This window comes from Lepisma saccharinum, chromosome 21 (assembly GCF_977018435.1).
Source record: "Lepisma saccharinum chromosome 21, izLepSacc3.1, whole genome shotgun sequence".
In the NCBI taxonomy this organism is placed as follows: domain Eukaryota; kingdom Metazoa; phylum Arthropoda; class Insecta; order Zygentoma; family Lepismatidae; genus Lepisma; species Lepisma saccharinum.
In genome coordinates this window covers 14,497,351-14,515,603 of record NC_139249.1, presented here as the reverse complement: position 1 = coordinate 14,515,603, position 18,253 = coordinate 14,497,351, and the positions used below count along the sequence as shown (strand labels likewise).

Below are 18,253 nucleotides of genomic sequence, written 5' to 3'. Positions count from 1 at the left end.
CTTACAATTTTTGAGAAGTTTCAGACACTTAAAGTGCAGAAAACATCGAGAATCGACCACTCTTTAAAATGGCCATTTGGAATTTCCAGACTGTTCGGGATCCTGAAAAGTCGGGAAGTCATTTCCTGAAGTTTGGATCAGGATGGGAAATTTTTTCCCAATCCCGGTCCATACTTTTCAGGATCCTGCACACTCCTAGTTACTAAAACCACATCGCATCATCTAGGAATGGCTTTGATCTCCATTTTCACCACTTGAATGCTAATAACCGCCATTTGAAAAATCACCAATATTAACCATCCGAAACAGAGAATCAAGGAAGTCATTCCACTATCTGGATGTTTTCATCATCACTGATGGTGAGCATGTCCTTAGAATTCATCGACTGTTCTACGTTACCTGACTTTTTACTCACCCTGTACTTAATTTATTGTGTGTTGTATTTTTTGTTTCTATCGCTTTACATTGATGGGAATGCCTCAACCCACTGTTTCCATTCTCCTCTGTTCTTGGCCATCTTCTTTATGTATTGGAATGTCTTCCCTCACCTTTTCCAATTTCTTTCACCATGTCCTCATATGACTTGCTTGGCCTGCCCCTGGGCCTTCTTCTTTCTGGTCTTGCCTCCAAAGATCTGCTTGGGTTTCCTTTCCTCCTCCATTCTGGTTATGTGATGAAACCATTTCATTTGCCCTTTTGATGAGTTCATCAATTGATGTTTTCTTTAGCTCTTCCCTTATCCTTTAATTTCTTACTCTGTCTTTTGTTTTTCCTACTATCTTTCGGTAGCACTTCGTTTCTACTGTTTATTTTTTTGTTGTACGTAATCTTTGCTTGTATGATACAGTACGTTCAATTAAGAAACTGCTTATGTGAAGCACAGGATCCAATGTTCTAACCTTGGGTTCTGAATCCAATATCCAAACCCTAGATTCACGCCAGGGCTCAAAGCTGGGAACATTGATGATTAACTAACTAACTCTCTGGCCTTCTTAAACCCAAAGGTTTATTGGCTGCAACAACGCAGGCCTTCCATCTGTCCCTATCCTGAGCAAGATCTATCCACTCTTTTCCATCCCTACCGATTTCCTTTAGGTCGACCTCAACATTTTCTCTCCATCTTTGTCTTGGCCTTCCTACAGGTCTCTTACCATCAGGTTTCCCAACAAAAATCTTGTAGACACTTCTTTCCTCACCCATTCATGCCACATGGCCTGCCCACCTAAGTCTCCTTGATTTAATCATTCTAATAGTATCTGGACATGAATACAAATTATGTAGTTCTAAATTATGTAACCTTCTCCACTCACCTGTCTCCTCATCCCTTTTAGGTCCAAATATTTTCCTAAGGATCTTATTTTCAAATACTCTTAATTTATGTTCCTCCTTCAGTGTAAGGGACCAAGTTTCGCATCCATATAATACTACAGGCAAAATTACTGTTTTGTATATTTTAACTTTGTTTCTTAATACAAGATGATAAAAGTTTATGAAGAGGAAAGTAACATGCATTTCCTGAATTAAGCCTGCTATTTATTTCCTCTTTAATATCATTTTCATTAATATTAAACATTGATGGCAGGATCAAAAATCAATCACTTAACATGATTACCACCAAGCTGACCCGATCTTCCAAGATTCCTAAGTTGTAGGTGGTCTTGGTTTTAACTGTACATCCTTAACCATTTTTGTGCCTGAGCAAGTTAACTGAGCAACTCCCAGTCATGCACCCAAACAGGCATGGGTGCCTGTTCATCAGCCGGATCTAAACCCCATTCATCCTCATTATGACAATTAACTCTCAGCAGTGGAAAAGTAGTGTGAAAGTAAGGGGAGAGGGAGGAAAGAAATGGTCCATTTACAATTACCAGGGATTTTTATCAGGAGAATTGTGATTGGATAAAGAGTTCATGTCACAAACACATTCTTTCCAACCTTTTTATCTGTTTTTATGTCATTTTACCAACTCTCCTCATGTAATTGAAACCTAGAACACACACAAAAATAAAGTTCAGTAAAACCTCGTTAAGCCGGACTTCACTTAATCCGGACAGGCAAAAGAAAAAGAAAGAAAGAGAAAAAGGCAGAATGCAAGGTTTTAAATGTGGCTAGAAGTCAACAAGAAACAAGAGAACTTCCCAAAGAAAAGGCAGTCAACCACTGATGAAATTTTGTTTCCTGCAGACTTTGTACTGTACTGTATAGTGTATATAGGCCTATGACCTTTAAATACACGTAATAAATGTGTTTTGTTGCTGTAGACGTAGTTTTAATGCACTTTCTACTGTTCTTTTAGGTTACTTCAGTTAATCCGGACTTTCGTTAAACCGGTCAACTTATCCCCCCATTAGTCCAGATCAGCGAGGTTTTACTGTACTGGAAAATTATTGTAATTGCGTAATTGCAATGATAATCAAATTGCCTGTAATAGATATGGGCATATCATATCCACTTTACTCTTGTGACCAACTATCTGATAATTTTTCACTTATAACATAAAATCTACTACTTGAATACTATAAAACCTGAATAAATGTATATGTTAGTCTGAGTTTTGAATTTACTGAAGCAGTAAATTTTATGAAGTAAGATAAAACTGTTTTATGACCAAAAAAGTAAGATGGACATGTTCATACATAAATTATAAGGATATTGTAAAATCACAGTCTTAGTTTGCCACTAACTAATCAATTGTTGGTTTTATTATACTTTAGTTGAATCTGAAATCTTCCCTTTTGTTCTGTTTTACTCTAACAACTTCCGTTTATTTTTTTGTTTCTTGTATGTGTAGATTGCCTGGCCCAGTTATCAAACAGTGTAAGACTCGTTATACTGGAATCCCAGGTGATAATCATGGATCTTATAGAGAATTTAATGTACATGCAGGGATCTGTATCAGAAAATGTTGTGTCTGCTATTGTGCCGGTTGTTAAGTGTTCTCATACTTTGAAAAACAGCCTTATTCTTAGTTTGCGGAAAGCTCTCTTTTCAAGGTAAGATATTCATTATTATTATTATTATTATTAGGACTGAGTCAGTACCATTTTAAACCAATACCCATATCTACACAGATACTTACAGATTCTCACTAATATCAATGCTTGAAAATGGTTACAATTATAACTAATTATAAGGTGCAGCACTTTTCCAAAAATATAGCTGTTTTCATACCGATCGTTTGAGATATGTATTTTAGGACTTGAAATCAAGTAAAATTAACACACTTTGTTGTACCTTTTTGCACCCTGCGAGATTAGCACATTTATCCCCTTTGTTGCTTCAGCACCTTTTTCCTTCCTTTCTTTCATGTTTTATTAAAAAATTGGGGAAAAAAATCATTTTCACTCTTCTTGAGCAGCTATATAAAATCCTGTAGTCTCATTTTGCAGAGCAGAACGAGAGCTTTAAAATGGTATTGTGGCCCCAATATTTCCCAAGATAATGTAGTAAAACCCACGAGAGAAAACAGAACTACAATTCTCTATGTGGTCCGCGTGCATTATATACAGAAGGTGCAGAAAAAGAGAGCATTAAATAAAGGCATTTTATCAGCACTTTTTTTTGCACCATTTTAAAAACATTTTCAGGACATTTTTTTCCATTTCCCAACCATAATTTTGCACCTTAAAATCCTTTCCCTCATTATAACTTATAATAAATACACATAAGCGAATTACTAACTTTTTCCGCAATACTTACTTTTAAAGGTTCTATTAATTTTGGTGGCCCCTGCCAACATCCACTTGGGGACTTGTTGGGCTGGCTTCCGGTTCGTGTAATTTCCTGCGTGCCACCAGGAGTGCTCGTGTATCCAGTTTGTCTGTTATGTTTGATGCACACACTTAATTTCAGTTGATAGAAACCAACCTGGCCCACGCCGGTTTGAACTCAGATCATGTAAGAAGCAGGAGCCAAATGTAATACTCCTGGTATGACGATTATTGTCATATGGCATCATAATATTAAAAGAATGTAATGAATGTTGAGAACATTTAAATAACCTACTTACGTCCGTAAACCAATACAATACGTAGTTCTGAAAATAACGCTAGATGGCACCATTTGTAAGTCATTATAAATTGTAAAATTCTTAAATCACATTGTACGAGAATGTTATTTTGAAGTTAAATTCATAGTCACGGTTTTGCAAGTGCCTTTATAACAAATTTTAATCTCTTGTTGTTGAAGATCTCATTGTCGCAAAATTTACCGCCAAAAACAGTTTGCTTTCGCTATGCACAAGGACATTTTGATGTGACGGCGGCTGCACGCAAGGACAATTTGCTGTGATGGCAAAAACCTATAAAATTTACAGTGTAATATTCTCCATGCTATCGCATGAATATAGATAGACAGTTTGTTCAAACGTTTATTACAAAAATATCTTGGACATATACATCTGCAAGTATTGTGATAATATACAACTATTTTAACTGACAAATTATCCGAGTTGATTCTGTTGTACAAAAAAGACGGTGGTACAGGTTAGAAGAAGAGGAAGAAGAAAAGCGGTTGATGCTGGAAAAAATGGAGCGGAAGAAGCTTGTTGGTGAAGAGAAGGGATAATCTTTTCCCGTAAAATTTTGGTGATCACACATTTGTGAGACAAGGACTGAGTGTTGTTTCCACACCGGCAATGGGTGAGGAACGTCTTTAAGATTTGGAGAAGGAAGATGCGTAAGTGATATGTTAAAAATATCGTGCCCAAATAGTCCGCAGAGCGACAACGGCATGGCGTCTTTTCCCGGCTACAGAAGGTAAGCTGTTGTTTTCCAAATTTTTAGCATGAGCTCATGTCGACGCAAATTAGGTAGATCTACCAAAAATTAACAGTGTACAAATATGCATGCATTCGTGTGAGGCGTGTGTTGCAAGATAAATTACACAAAATTTGTGTGCAGCGTCATGATGTACATCAACTGAAAGGCGACGTTTCATTATCTGGTTCGAGCATTCTTTGTTAAAGAAACAAGAATCTTGTATTTTTCTATGATTAATAGTTGAACTGTGTACAGTGTGTTTGTAACTCATTGAGAGTGCATTAAATACCATAAGTGGTAAAGGATTTATGGTAATTTAAATTTTATTCAGAGTGACCTGTAGGGGGGCTTCCTCCAAAACAAAGGAAAAATACTGGTTGGGGTTCTCAGTTCTCCTGGAGCGTCATACGAAAATTACTTATTCTCAGATGGGGTTTCTGACGTCATACTTTATTTGGGGTAGTTGATCTCCCCCGGCAAATTTCCTCCCACCTGCGCTTTCAGGCGCTGCGAGAGTGACCTGTGGGGGGGCTTCCTCCAAAGTAAGGGATAATACCGGTTGGAGTTCTCAGTTCTCCTGGAGCGTCATAAATATGATTATGAGACTCAGGGTGGAGCGTTTGATGCTGGGGTAAGATTAAAACAAATAAGTTTAAATAAATAGTCAAATAAATAAGTTTAAATAAAATGTCAAATAATAAAAAAAAAGAAGTTAAAATAAATAAGTTGGAATTAAGTTCCTTTTGTTGTTTGTTTAAACTTGTCTTATTAAGATAGTTTGGAAGGGGTAATTCAAATTAGTAAAGATTAAGTATAGGAAACAAATATGGGAACAGAACAGGAACCTGTGACTCTGGACACCTTGCTTTCTTTTATTAAAGAAAGTAGTCAGTCATCCAGAGAAAACACAGAGCTAATGAAATCTGAGTTGTTGTCTCATACCAGTGACTTGGTTGGTAAGCTTCAAATGGATTTATCTCTAACCAATAAATCCATGTTGGAGTTAAAACAGGACACTACGAAGACAAGTGAAGGTCTTCAAGAGCTTGCATTGTCAGTATCCCAGTACAGGATTGAATGCATGAGTAGAGCCGAAAGATTAGAAAAGAAGCATGAGGGGTTGGCTAAAAGACTAGACTCGGAAGTACAGGGTGTGCAGCAGGCAATACGACAGTTAAAATTGGATAATGAAAATAGTTTTAAATTGTTGGAAGAACAGGTTGTGGAGAAAGTGATGGATAGAGTAGTAGTAAGGAAGACTCCGTCGGTTCGGATTGTTGAAGGAAAGAAGGTAGTAAAGGCTGTCAGTGATAGTGACTTAACCGTAGTCAAGAAGGAAGTTTTTTCATCAGTTCAGGGGACTCCGAGGGGTTCGTTGTACAGGGTTGAGGATAGTGCTGCAGGGATGAATAGTTTACCGGCTGATGTTATGTTAACATTAAGATCGATGGAAAGTTCTTTGGCAAGGTTCAATGGGGTCTTGGATAGGTGGGAGTGAAGGGGCTCTGGTCAGGATCTCGTAAAGCCAAATGCTGATGGGATCGAAGTAAGGCGGGTTGGTTGTCATTACTCGGAGTCGGGGAAGTTAAGGAAGCATGGTGTAGACAAAGCCACTTCTACTGAAGAATCAGATGGAGATTCTGCACTTAGATGTTCAAAATTCAACCACTTCAGGTCCACTCAGCCTGAAAATGTAGATTCCTTAAGTGAGGCGGATAGGTCGGGTGATTGCTATCTGACGTCAAAGAAGAAGAGTTACATTAAGATCAGGCATGGGAAGGCAAAAATGAAAGGGTTGCAAGGATTAGTAGAACCTCAGACAAAGGTAATAAAGGATAATCCGGTACGCTCTAACACTAACGATAATAATAGAAACACTCAAGCGAAAGTCTTTAGTATAAAACCTCAGGACTTAATGAAATTTCCAAAATTCAGTGGGTTAATAACTACAGTAACTCCATCCGAATTCCTGGAGAAGGTTGAGGAGCTGCTAGAGCTGTATGGGGTAGAGGAAGGGCAATACATAAAGTATGTCCCAAAATTGTTAACAGAAAGCGCCAAGCTTTGGTTTGCGGAACGGAAGGATCGCGTTACAACATATGATCTTTTCAAGAAAGAATTCATAAACTACTATGAGAGTTCTAGGTGGAAAAGTTCATGTTTGGCTAAAATTCTGAATGCGCCATATATCAAGACCTCGGAGGAGAGTGTCTTACAGTTTTTCTCAAAAAACTTTAAACTCCTGCGTACGATCCAACCTAAAGCCGAAGAGTCGCAGATTATTGCGCAAATGGGCATTCTTTTACCTTATAAACTAAAAGAGCACTTTGTAATGCAGGACATATCGTCGTTCTCGGAGGCAATTCATGTTATTGAAAACTTTGAGTCGCTAAAGGATGTATCAGTGAAAAGGGATTGGCCTTCTTCTCCTAAGGTAAAGGGTCAAAGGGGCGGAGTAAATATGGTGGCGTTAGGGTCACCTAGCTCTGAAGAAAAGAACCTGGGGGAAAACCAATTGCCAAGTAGTCCTTCAGATGGGGAAAGGCTGTGGTATAGAAGTCCAAAGTCCAAATCATGCCATTTAAACAAGGTGTCTACATCAAATGACAAGTCGTTGGGAAACGAGTTACCCCTCACGTTGTAGGAGGTGATGTGAGGTCGGTAAATATAGATCCTCCCAAAAGCACGAGTGCTTCGGTGTCTACTAGTACAGGTTCAGATGCATTATCTAAATCTTACTCGTTGTCACCATTGTTGGAAAATAAACAACTAGTAGGGGACAGCATGTTGCTAAGGTTAGCTCAATATCATACAAGTTGTAGAGTTGAATGTGATCAGAGGGGCAACCGCGGCGTAGGATTAACGATCAGTGGTCAAACTTCTGAACAGTTAAACGAAAGACTTCGGTCTTGTCAAAAGCTGTCTGACTCGGTAGTTATATTAATTGGGACAAATGATATTCTCAAGTTTAGGTCTGAAGAAGCTATTAAGCAAAGTTTATTGCAGACGTTGGATCTTTTGTCTAAAAGGACAAAGGAAATACATTGGCTAACGATACCTCCACTGGCACGGATTATGCGCGACAAAGGTACCAGTGTGTGGAGAAAGTGGCAGAGCATCAATGAGCTTATTATGTCGTTCCATAATGGAAAAAATGTTAGAGTAGTTGACATTGTGCCTTTGTTCTTAACAGAGCAAAATGAAATTCGGGGTGATTTGTATGAAGAATATTTAGGGAATCCCTCGCGAGGCAAGATTGATAAAATTCACTGGAACAGAGCAGGAATGGCCCGGGTGGTGGACCTTCTTCGAAGTAGGGGTGTATTTAACGTTTTAGGCCGTACTAACTTCAAACAAGCGTCTCAACTCGTGGTTGAAGCTGAGATCCATGCGATCGAAGAATTTCCAGTAAATAGAAAGGAAACGTCGAGGTCGGAAAACCGACAAAGGACCCTTACCAACGGGCAGGGGGTGAGGGCAAATTAAAGTCATCTGCCATATTATTTGTAAATATAGAGGAGGGTATTGATGAGTTTGATCTGAGGGAATCAATAAATTCTATAACGCCAATTAATACTAGTAATCAAAGATGTGGATCTGCAATGATCAATGTTTCTATTATGGGTGAACCGTTCGTAGCCCTCTGTGATAGTGGTGCGGAACTGAGCCTCCTGGCTTACGACACCTGGAAATTGATATCGTCGTCGGTCTCGCGGCCTAGGTTGGAGTCGGCGTCAAGTATTAAGTTAATTGATTATTCGGGCACGAAGTCTAAATCGGTAGAGGGTATTACGCGATTGAATGTCAATTTAGGGAGTTATGAATTTTATGTGCAATTTGTGGTTGTCAAGAAACTAAATGTACCCATCATATTAGGATTAGATGTTATATACGGTATACATGGGGAATTGAACTTCGATGTTGAGGCTTTGTTTTACCAAACTCCAAATGGCAGGACACTTTTGAAGTTCACTCCACTTGCTGACATAATGTCTAATGAGCAAGATTTGTCAGTTGCCAACATGTCCTTCGTGGCAGAAACTTCGAACCTTGAGCGATCAAACTTTGAAAATAAAATAAACGCCTCTTTAGATGAAGGTAGAAAATTAGATTCACGTTTGATCGATGTACTCTATGACTTCCAGCTGATGTTTACTGATAAACCGGGTTTATGTACCGAATACGTGCATCGGATGGAGGTAGACACAGACGAACCAATCGTGGCGCGAAATTATCCTATCCCATATGCCTATAGGGATAAGGTAAAGCAACAACTGAATGTAATATTGGCTTGGGGGGTAATTGAACTTTCTGTCTCAGAACATCGTTCGCCTCTGCTAGTTGTGCCAAAACCCAATGGGGATATTCGTCTATGTGTCGATCTGAAGAAAGTAAATTCCCACGTGAAACCGATGCAACTTGCTCCCATGAGAATTAATGACTTGTTGACGTCGTTCATTGGCTGCAAGTACTTCACCTCACTTGACTTGGGAAATGCGTATTGGCAAGTTCCTCTTCATGAAAGTAGTCGTAAGTATACGGCCTTTGCTTTTGAAGGAATTTTGTACCAATTTAAGAGAGTAGTTTTTGGATCAGTGAATGGCACGGCCATATTTGTTGATGTCATGAATCGGGTCCTTGGATCATTTATGGATTTTGTAGTAGTGTACGTTGATGACATTATTATCCGATCAAAAGACTTCGAATCGCACATGAAGCATGTAGGTTTGGTACTGGAAAGGTTGCAGCGGGCAGGATTTACCTTAAAATTAGGGAAATGCAAGTTTTCCGTACAGGAATTTAAATTTCTGGGACACTTAGTCACTACCTGTGGCTTTAAGAAAGATCCTATGTACGTGGAAAGTATAGTCCAGCTACGCAAACCTGAAAACTTGAAACAGCTTCAGCGATTGTTGGGATGTTTTAATTGGTTATCTAAGTATATACCCAATTATGCACTTATGGCTCACCCTTTATACGAGTTGTTGAAACAAAAGACCAAGTGGCATTGGACCATGGAAGCGGATAAAGCGCTCAAGATGTTAAAGGCTTTGGTCGTCCAAGAGGTCACTCTGAGCTATCCCAACTTTGAAAGAACATTTTACATTCAAACAGACGCTTCCCTAATTGGGGTAGGTGGTTACTGTTATCAGCTTATTGACGGTAACGTCAAACCCTTAGGTTTTGTCAGCCGACTGTTGAAGTCCTATGAGAAATCGTACACTTCCACCGAAATAGAAGTATTAGCTATTTTGTACACGATTGATAAATTTTCCTGCTTCCTAAAAGGCAGACAGTTTGTTGTAGTTTCCGACCATAAATCCCTCACTTGGTTAGAATCAGCACATTCTTGGAATGCCAGGCTGACGAGGTGGTTTATCCAAATTCAACAGTATTCTTTCGTTGTTCAATATTGTAAAGGCGTAGACAATATTTTGGCAGACACTCTTAGTAGGAGCTTTCCTGACATTTCTGATTCACAATTTATGATAAATGTATCTGCTTGTGCACAAACAGATCAGGAAGTGTTCACGAAAGAAGAGTTGATAAGTTTACAAAGTCAAGATGACAAGTTATCCGAAATCATTGAATATAGATAGACAGTTTGTTCAAACGTTTATTACAAAAATATCTTGGACATATACATCTGCAAGTATTGTGATAATATACAACTATTTTAACTGACAAATTATCCGAGTTGATTCTGTTGTACAAAAAAGACGGTGGTACAGGTTAGAAGAAGAGGAAGAAGAAAAGCGGTTGATGCTGGAAAAAATGGAGCGGAAGAAGCTTGTTGGTGAAGAGAAGGGATAATCTTTTCCCGTAAAATTTTGGTGATCACACATTTGTGAGACAAGGACTGAGTGTTGTTTCCACACCGGCAATGGGTGAGGAACGTCTTTAAGATTTGGAGAAGGAAGATGCGTAAGTGATATGTTAAAAATATCGTGCCCAAATAGTCCGCAGAGCGACAACGGCATGGCGTCTTTTCCCGGCTACAGAAGGTAAGCTGTTGTTTTCCAAATTTTTAGCATGAGCTCATGTCGACGCAAATTAGGTAGATCTACCAAAAATTAACAGTGTACAAATATGCATGCATTCGTGTGAGGCGTGTGTTGCAAGATAAATTACACAAAATTCGTGTGCAGCGTCATGATGTACATCAACTGAAAGGCGACGTTTCATTATCTGGTTCGAGCATTCTTTGTTAAAGAAACAAGAATCTTGTATTTTTCTATGATTAATAGTTGAACTGTGTACAGTGTGTTTGTAACTCATTGAGAGTGCATTAAATACCATAAGTGGTAAAGGATTTATGGTAATTTAAATTTTATTCAGAGTGACCTGTAGGGGGGCTTCCTCCAAAACAAAGGAAAAATACTGGTTGGGGTTCTCAGTTCTCCTGGAGCGTCATACGAAAATTACTTATTCTCAGATGGGGTTTCTGACGTCATACTTTATTTGGGGTAGTTGATCTCCCCCGGCAAATTTCCTCCCACCTGCGCTTTCAGGCGCTGCGAGAGTGACCTGTGGGGGGGCTTCCTCCAAAGTAAGGGATAATACCGGTTGGAGTTCTCAGTTCTCCTGGAGCGTCATACTGGCCACACTCAATGTTTAGTTAATGCGGTAAGTGCATAATTTTGAACAAACGCTTGGTAAAAAAAAAGTTTCACTCAATCATGCACTTTCTCCATTTACTAAACATTGACAGCAGTCAGGTGCATTACATTTGGCTCCCGCTACTGCAGGAACTGAAACCAAGCACGTGCAAGAGAACGTAAAGGCACACACTGAAACTACAGGAACCAGATGCCCAAGTGGATGGTGGCAGGGAACACTGAAATTAATAGGACCTTTAAAAGGTAACTCTCACGGGAAAATTTAGTAACTTGTTTACATGTATTTAGTATAGAACGGTATTTTATTCTCCAAACATGAATGGCTTATAATTTGTTCAAAATATTGGTGCATAAGTATTCCATGCCAGTTATATGCACCAATTTACCAAGAGTTTTGCTCTTCAAGAATTACATTGGAATATTAAAATTGTGCCATGCTATTGCTCTACCAACTGAGCCACCAAGCCAGCCCTGGTTTGGTCTGATTCTTTGCTGTTGCTATTTTATCTGTGGAATTGTCTTTCTGTATTACTGCACTGATGTCATTAACAATTCCCAACTGCTTCCAGCATATAGTTGTAAATTACATTATGATGGCGCACACATAGGAGATGTACTATGTAGAAATTTCAGCAAAGAAAATGCTCAGTTGGTAGAGCGATGTCACTTTATGCCATAGACCCAGGTTCGAGTCCTGATCGAGCCTGCATTTTTCGCCGAGATTTCTGCAAAATATAAAATGCATGTTTTATGCAAGGCACATGGTAAAATTTATTCTGCAAACCTTAATACAGTGAAACCTCGATTTTACGTTGGAAAAACTTAAAATGCTGGAAAATGTAAAATTGAGGAAACTTTTATGACATTTTGCTGTGTTGGGACTATCAAGATTGAATGTGTAATGCAGGAAAATGTAAAATCGGGGTTCTACTGTAATTTAACTTGAATGATATTTGTCCGCAGTGGCATTTAAGATCGTGGGTATGGTTCAATATGCAACACAAGTTTACTGTTCCTCATTTTTCACTCCACTTGGCCTGAGGATATTATAGTTGACTACCATAAAGTACTTTTCAAATTATAATAAAGCAGCTCTAAAAATTTTTTTTAAGTATTCATAATCCTCACATTTCATCACCAAAGTCTGGAAGTGGAAATTTAGATCGAAATGTCCAAGTTACCTTAGGTAGAATAAGGTTTGCAAAACCAATTCAAAAAGCAATTTTACACTGATGTATAATCATTAGTGTTTAGAAGTTGATGACAAGTCATATTTCTTTATGAGCCTTGAAAACAAAGCTAAACCAGATATCAGTCCGTTTGCCTTCAGTTAGAACCAGAAAATATTACTTTTATTTTGCCTTTTTTGGCTTTTAAGTGATGTTTTGGTATTTTTTGACCTTTTTTAATGCATTTTCTTCATGTTTTTTAGGCTTTTTTCCTCCTCTCTTGTTTCATGAATTTGGTAGCATAACTTATACATTTAAATTTACTGACATGGCTCTTTTAGAAAGTTTGCCATATCGAAAATATGGTCAATGGATAAGTACAACATTATTTTAACTGAAATGTTTGGCAATGCATTAAATAATTTATTGTATTAAATTTATTTTTCGTCCAGCAAACTTATAATACTTTTTGTGAAGCCTACTCTGAGGCTCCCTTGGTGGCCTCTGTTATCACTGTAATCTGTGGTTTTAAAGTAAAATTAGTCACAATATTTAAAAAATATAGAATCAGATGTACTTTAAACACAACCGTATTTTCATATGCTGGCCGAATATTGTGTGGTGGAAAGTCCACTCTGAAAGAAGATGAATGAAAGAAAAATCTTGCAGTGTATTTTATGTACCCTTGAAGGAAAAATATAGAAACCTACATTTGTAATTAATTGTTTTTTCCCCTTGCTTCAGTAGTTTAAACCCCCAAACAATGGGTTTAATCAAATTATTCAACTGCTCTCTTGTAATTTATGAAAAAATAAAGTTTTCATTTTCAGAGTGAAAAATTTTGAGGTCATTTTTTTAAGAATTTCAGTCATTTTTTTTTAACATTTTTTAGGTCGTCAAATTCCAAGCTCTAATTATCTTCATTGTCATCAACAAGTAAGAAATTTGAACTGTTACCTGAACTACATTTTTCTGTTTGTTAATTCAATTCCATTGTGTATCTAAATCTTTCAAATAGTTCTTGCAGTTTAAATATAAATGAGATAATATTGAAATGTGTATTTGTGTTGTGTTTTTCTGACTTCAAAGCAAAAATGTGACATTTATTTTGAGAAAGCATTCAATACGGTATGTTTTCCTCATCTCCACACTAATTATTATTGTAATTTCAGGGATGCCGACACTAGAAAAATGGCAGTGACAGGTTTTCTTCAAATGCTGAAACACTTCAAAGTGAAGGGCTTGTTGGCTTTAAGTCAGTCTAGTCAGGATGATTCTCCTCATTCATCCTCGAGGAGTTTGGTATGATGTTTTTTTTTCTTCTGAAGTAGCTCTGAAAGTGTATGTTGTGAAATTTCTTTGCCATCTGTTCTTTTAATAAGGATAAACAGTATGATTTTTTTGTGAAAGAACATGCTTTGTTCACCTATTGATTTCGGTGAGTCACTGAAAAAAATTTTTTAGTTGAGAGACCTTCAGATAATCAACAGCCTTCTGTGAATGGTGATAGTGAGTTGCTGAAATCAATATGTAAACTTCACAAAAGCTACAGGGAATTATTATATATTTGTTTGAGAAGTGAATTTCAACCACGTTTATGCTACGAATTTAAATACCAGTATAAAGGTTACTAATGCAGATAACAATCAAATCCAGTATAAAATAGCAAACAGTTAATGTTCAATGTGCATTAGACAGTGGAGTACCCAATTTTATATTCCCAGATTTGACAGCATCCAGCAAATTAAGTTAGGGGCTGAGCCCATAATACTGTCAGCCAATATCAATACAATTGCCAACAATCTTACCGATTCCCATTAATACCGATACAGATGCTTGAAAATTGCAACAATTAAAAGTTGTTCAAAATGGTTATTAATGTTAGTGGTTAGCATTCCTCTCCAATTACAAGCATCAATTTACCAGAGTTTTGCTTTAAAATGTTAAAAAATTACATCAAAATGTTAAGATGGTATGTTGTCACAAAATATAGTTTTCCATGCAGTGTTGGTGCAAAATAAATGGAAACTTCAAATTTTGCATAATTTCCAGGATAGTTAGACTCCCGAGAAAATGGTATGAGGCATTTTTACAGACCCTGTAAAAGACCAAAACTTCATAAAAGTATCGGCTGTTATTGGTAAATAAAATCCACCAGTTGCATTGGTATTTCCATTCCTTTAAAATAGGGTGTACTTGCATCTTGGTTATGAACTAACTAGTGTTTTAAGATTCAAAATCCTTGGAAAATATACCAAATATGTGCTCTTGTTGTTGAGTCTCCCTCTTTCTTTGTCAGTTATTTTATGTTACTTTTCTATTTCTTGGGTTTATTGTGATGTCCTCGCTGGCACAATGGTCAGCATAATGTACTATGAAGCCAGGGATCCCAAGTTTGAACCCTAATTGACGTATAGATGCATCATTTTCTTTGTCCAATCTTTCAGGGGTTGTAAGGGGTGCTCCTTCCACGTAGTGCACCCTGGACTGCAGACTAACGAGGCTCTGTCGACTGGCCCCATGGCCAGTATAATTCTGTGTCATCCTGTGTTTTGTCCTCATTTGTGCTGAGCACCCTTTTTAGCCTCAGCTTTTAACCAAGGGAAGGAAATTTTAATTTTCAGACATGCTTTTATTTTTGTTATGATAAGGGACTGGACCCCGTATAGTGTGACTTCATTTTTTGGTTCCGTGCGACTTACTCACTATCATATATAAGCATAAATTCGAAATTAGTTAATTTACTTATGTAAAGTGAGTATATAGTTGTCGTAGACGGTTTCGGTGGCAACTGCCCCCTTCTTCAGGTCATGAAGTCTGCTATTGCGTGCATACGTAAAGCTTCGTCATTTAGAAAGGATCAAGGTATATGTATGGACAGTAGGAGTGTCCTAAAACGCATAAAGATGGTGTCCCTTTAAGACCAATAAAACCCACGTATTCCCACCCGGGTTACAGGATAGCTAAGATCTTGGTAGGAAGAATTAAGGAAGTACGGAAAAATACGGCTTTCAGCGTGATGAACGCATGGGAGGTTAAGGGGGGAAATTAAAAACATTGAATTAGAAAATGACAGAATTGTTAGTTTTGATATAGTCAACCTTTACCCCAGCGTACCACGAGAGAAGGCCGCGGATTACTTACATAGGTGGCTGGTGAGGAATGGTACAGATGTAATAACTGCATGGGAGTACGTGAGGTGGTTTAACATAAGTACATGTTACAATGATTTTTACTGCAATGATAAAATCTTTATGCAAAAGGAAGGTCTAGCAATGGGAAACCATATTAGGGATAGTTTCAAGTATTTTCATACATTTTATTGAGAATGCAGCTTTAAACACAGTAAGTAATGGAATCAAGTACTACGGGAGATACGTAGACGACATCTTAGTAATTGGGAAAGATAAGGTGCTGGATGGCCTGTATGCGAACTTAGGAGAACAAGAGGCAAGTATTAAGTTCACGAGAGAGGACATGAAGGATAATAGGATTAGCTTCTTAGATTTGGAGATCAACAAGACAGATAGGAAAATCGAAACTGGCATCTTCCATAAGCCCTTAGCAGGAGATAAGTATATAAATAAGGAATCAGCACACACTATGAGGACCAAATACAATGTCTTCTTAACACATTCGGGTCTGGCCTCATAATACAGCATTGTTACCTCTGGTCTGCGGTTTTTGGTTGTTTTTCAAAAAATCATAGAAAAAATATTTTTAATTTGTTTTTATTAAACCACATATTTCTTAAATCTACAAAACTTCCTCTTTTCAATGAACAAAATTTTTTTAAATTTTATTTTAATTTTCAGACGTTTTTTAATATTTTTTTCAGCAATGTTTTGTGAAGAAGAAAAAAGTACAACATTGTAACAAATGTTAATATAGAGATATTTTAAGTTCGTAATCTGGAAATTTCAATAATTAACTACATAAACTATCAATACATCTTTTGAATCTTGCATAAGAATACTTCTTATGTGCACATAACAAAAAATAATTACAAATTACAAGTAATTATCTTTTGTATGAAAAAGTGGCTGCAGGACAGGACCAGACGATGTATCAGTTGGTTCTACGTCATCTGTAAAAATAAACTAAATAAATAAAATACATTTTCATTTTACATACACTATACAAAATAATAAATGGAAAAACTAAAAATACATCAGTGCATGTTGTAGAATCAAGGAAGAGGCAAGATGAATAGACCCAAAAAAATTACCTCTTCTTACTTCATTTATAAAATACTAGAGTTTGCAACACTGTTTATATTGTCGACAATAATTATTACGAATATAACCTACCTTCCAAATCTTCAAATTCATCTGCATCATCAAAATCGTCGCTAACTTCAAACTCTGAGGCAGAATCCTCTATACAGTCTGGATCTAACGACGCCATTCTAAACAATGCACAGTACATCAACCCGACAACAAACAGGTGCGAGATAAAAATAGCACATGAGTCACCCTAGCGGTCGGAATTTCAACAGAGGGGCTTGAATGAACACGCACATGAGACGAAGTACGAGCATAGCCCGTCGTTCAATCGGCAAAGCGATTGCATACCGCACGACGGGCTATGCCCGTCGTTCGTCCACATTGACTTTAAGTGCACTGCGGGCTATGCCCGTCGTGAGACCCCAATGTGTTAAACTTCTTTATCTGAGCCCTAAGATTGTGTAATAGTAAGACGATGCTGGAAGATGAAATAACATGGATTTTTGAAATCGGTATAAAGAATGGGTACAAAAATGAAGAATTGTGTAGGAATTTAAGTCGGGCGAGAAAAATATGCTGTAAGGATGAAAATAAAGATAAGAGTAAATAAGGGGGGGGAAAAAGAAGAGGAGGATGTAAATGAGGAAAAAGGGGAATATAGGTATGTGGTTATCCTGTACTTCAGGGGAGTGTCGGAAAAAGTGGAAAAAGTAACAAAAACATACAAAATTAAATGTGGGATGAAAGCCACTAAATGCGTAGAAAAACACTTTAATAGTTACAAAAGAGAGGGGAAAAAAAAGACGATGAATTAGAAGGAAAAAAGGGTGTATATAGAATCAAATATCAGTGTAAGAAAGAATATGTGGGGCAAACTGGCAGGAGTATGGGGATTAGATGGAAAGAGCACGATAAGGATATTATAGGTGGAAACCCTCGCATGGGATTATTGAAGCATGTATTAGAAGAGGAGCATGAGATAATCACTCGGGAAGTTATACGTGAGGAAGACAAATTATTAAGCAGGAATGTTTACGAGGCCTCATTTATATGTAAAGATAGAGAAAATAAGCTGAATAGGGATAATAGGAATATTGATAAAATTTGGTTAGGAATGTTGAATAAATAGAATGATCAAGAATATAAAGAAATTGGTTTCAAGGTTAACCCAGACGTTGAGTGGAAGGCAAGTATCATACGTGCGATTTCTCGTTTGAAATGACGTAACAACAGGAGAGGGGAAGTAAGGGGAAGGAGGAAAAGTGACTCACTCGCAACCTCAAGCATTTGAAAGCATATCAGTTCCTGTCTACGTGTATCAGTGTTAGGATAACCTCACCGGTCTTAACAATTTTTAATAGTAATTGAACATACTTGTTCCTGTCAACATGCAGCTGTGATAGAGTAACATTACGGGTTTTAACAATTTTTACAGCAGTTTTAACAGTTTTACCATGTTTTAGTCATTAATCATCCCA

At 37.4% G+C, this 18,253-nt stretch overlaps 1 protein-coding gene across 2 annotated transcripts in view; it reads left to right on the top strand.

The window, feature by feature from the left end:
• FANCI (Fanconi anemia complementation group I) overlaps positions 1 to 18,253 on the top strand; it is a 188,333-nt gene that overhangs the window by 127,797 nt on the left and 42,283 nt on the right. For both annotated transcript variants that reach the window (XM_083143396.1, XM_083143395.1), the window contains exons 10-11: positions 2,792 to 2,993; positions 13,722 to 13,851. In XM_083143396.1, coding sequence (XP_082999522.1) covers positions 2,792 to 2,993; positions 13,722 to 13,851 — 332 coding nt within the window. The remainder of the gene's footprint in view (positions 1 to 2,791; positions 2,994 to 13,721; positions 13,852 to 18,253) is intronic.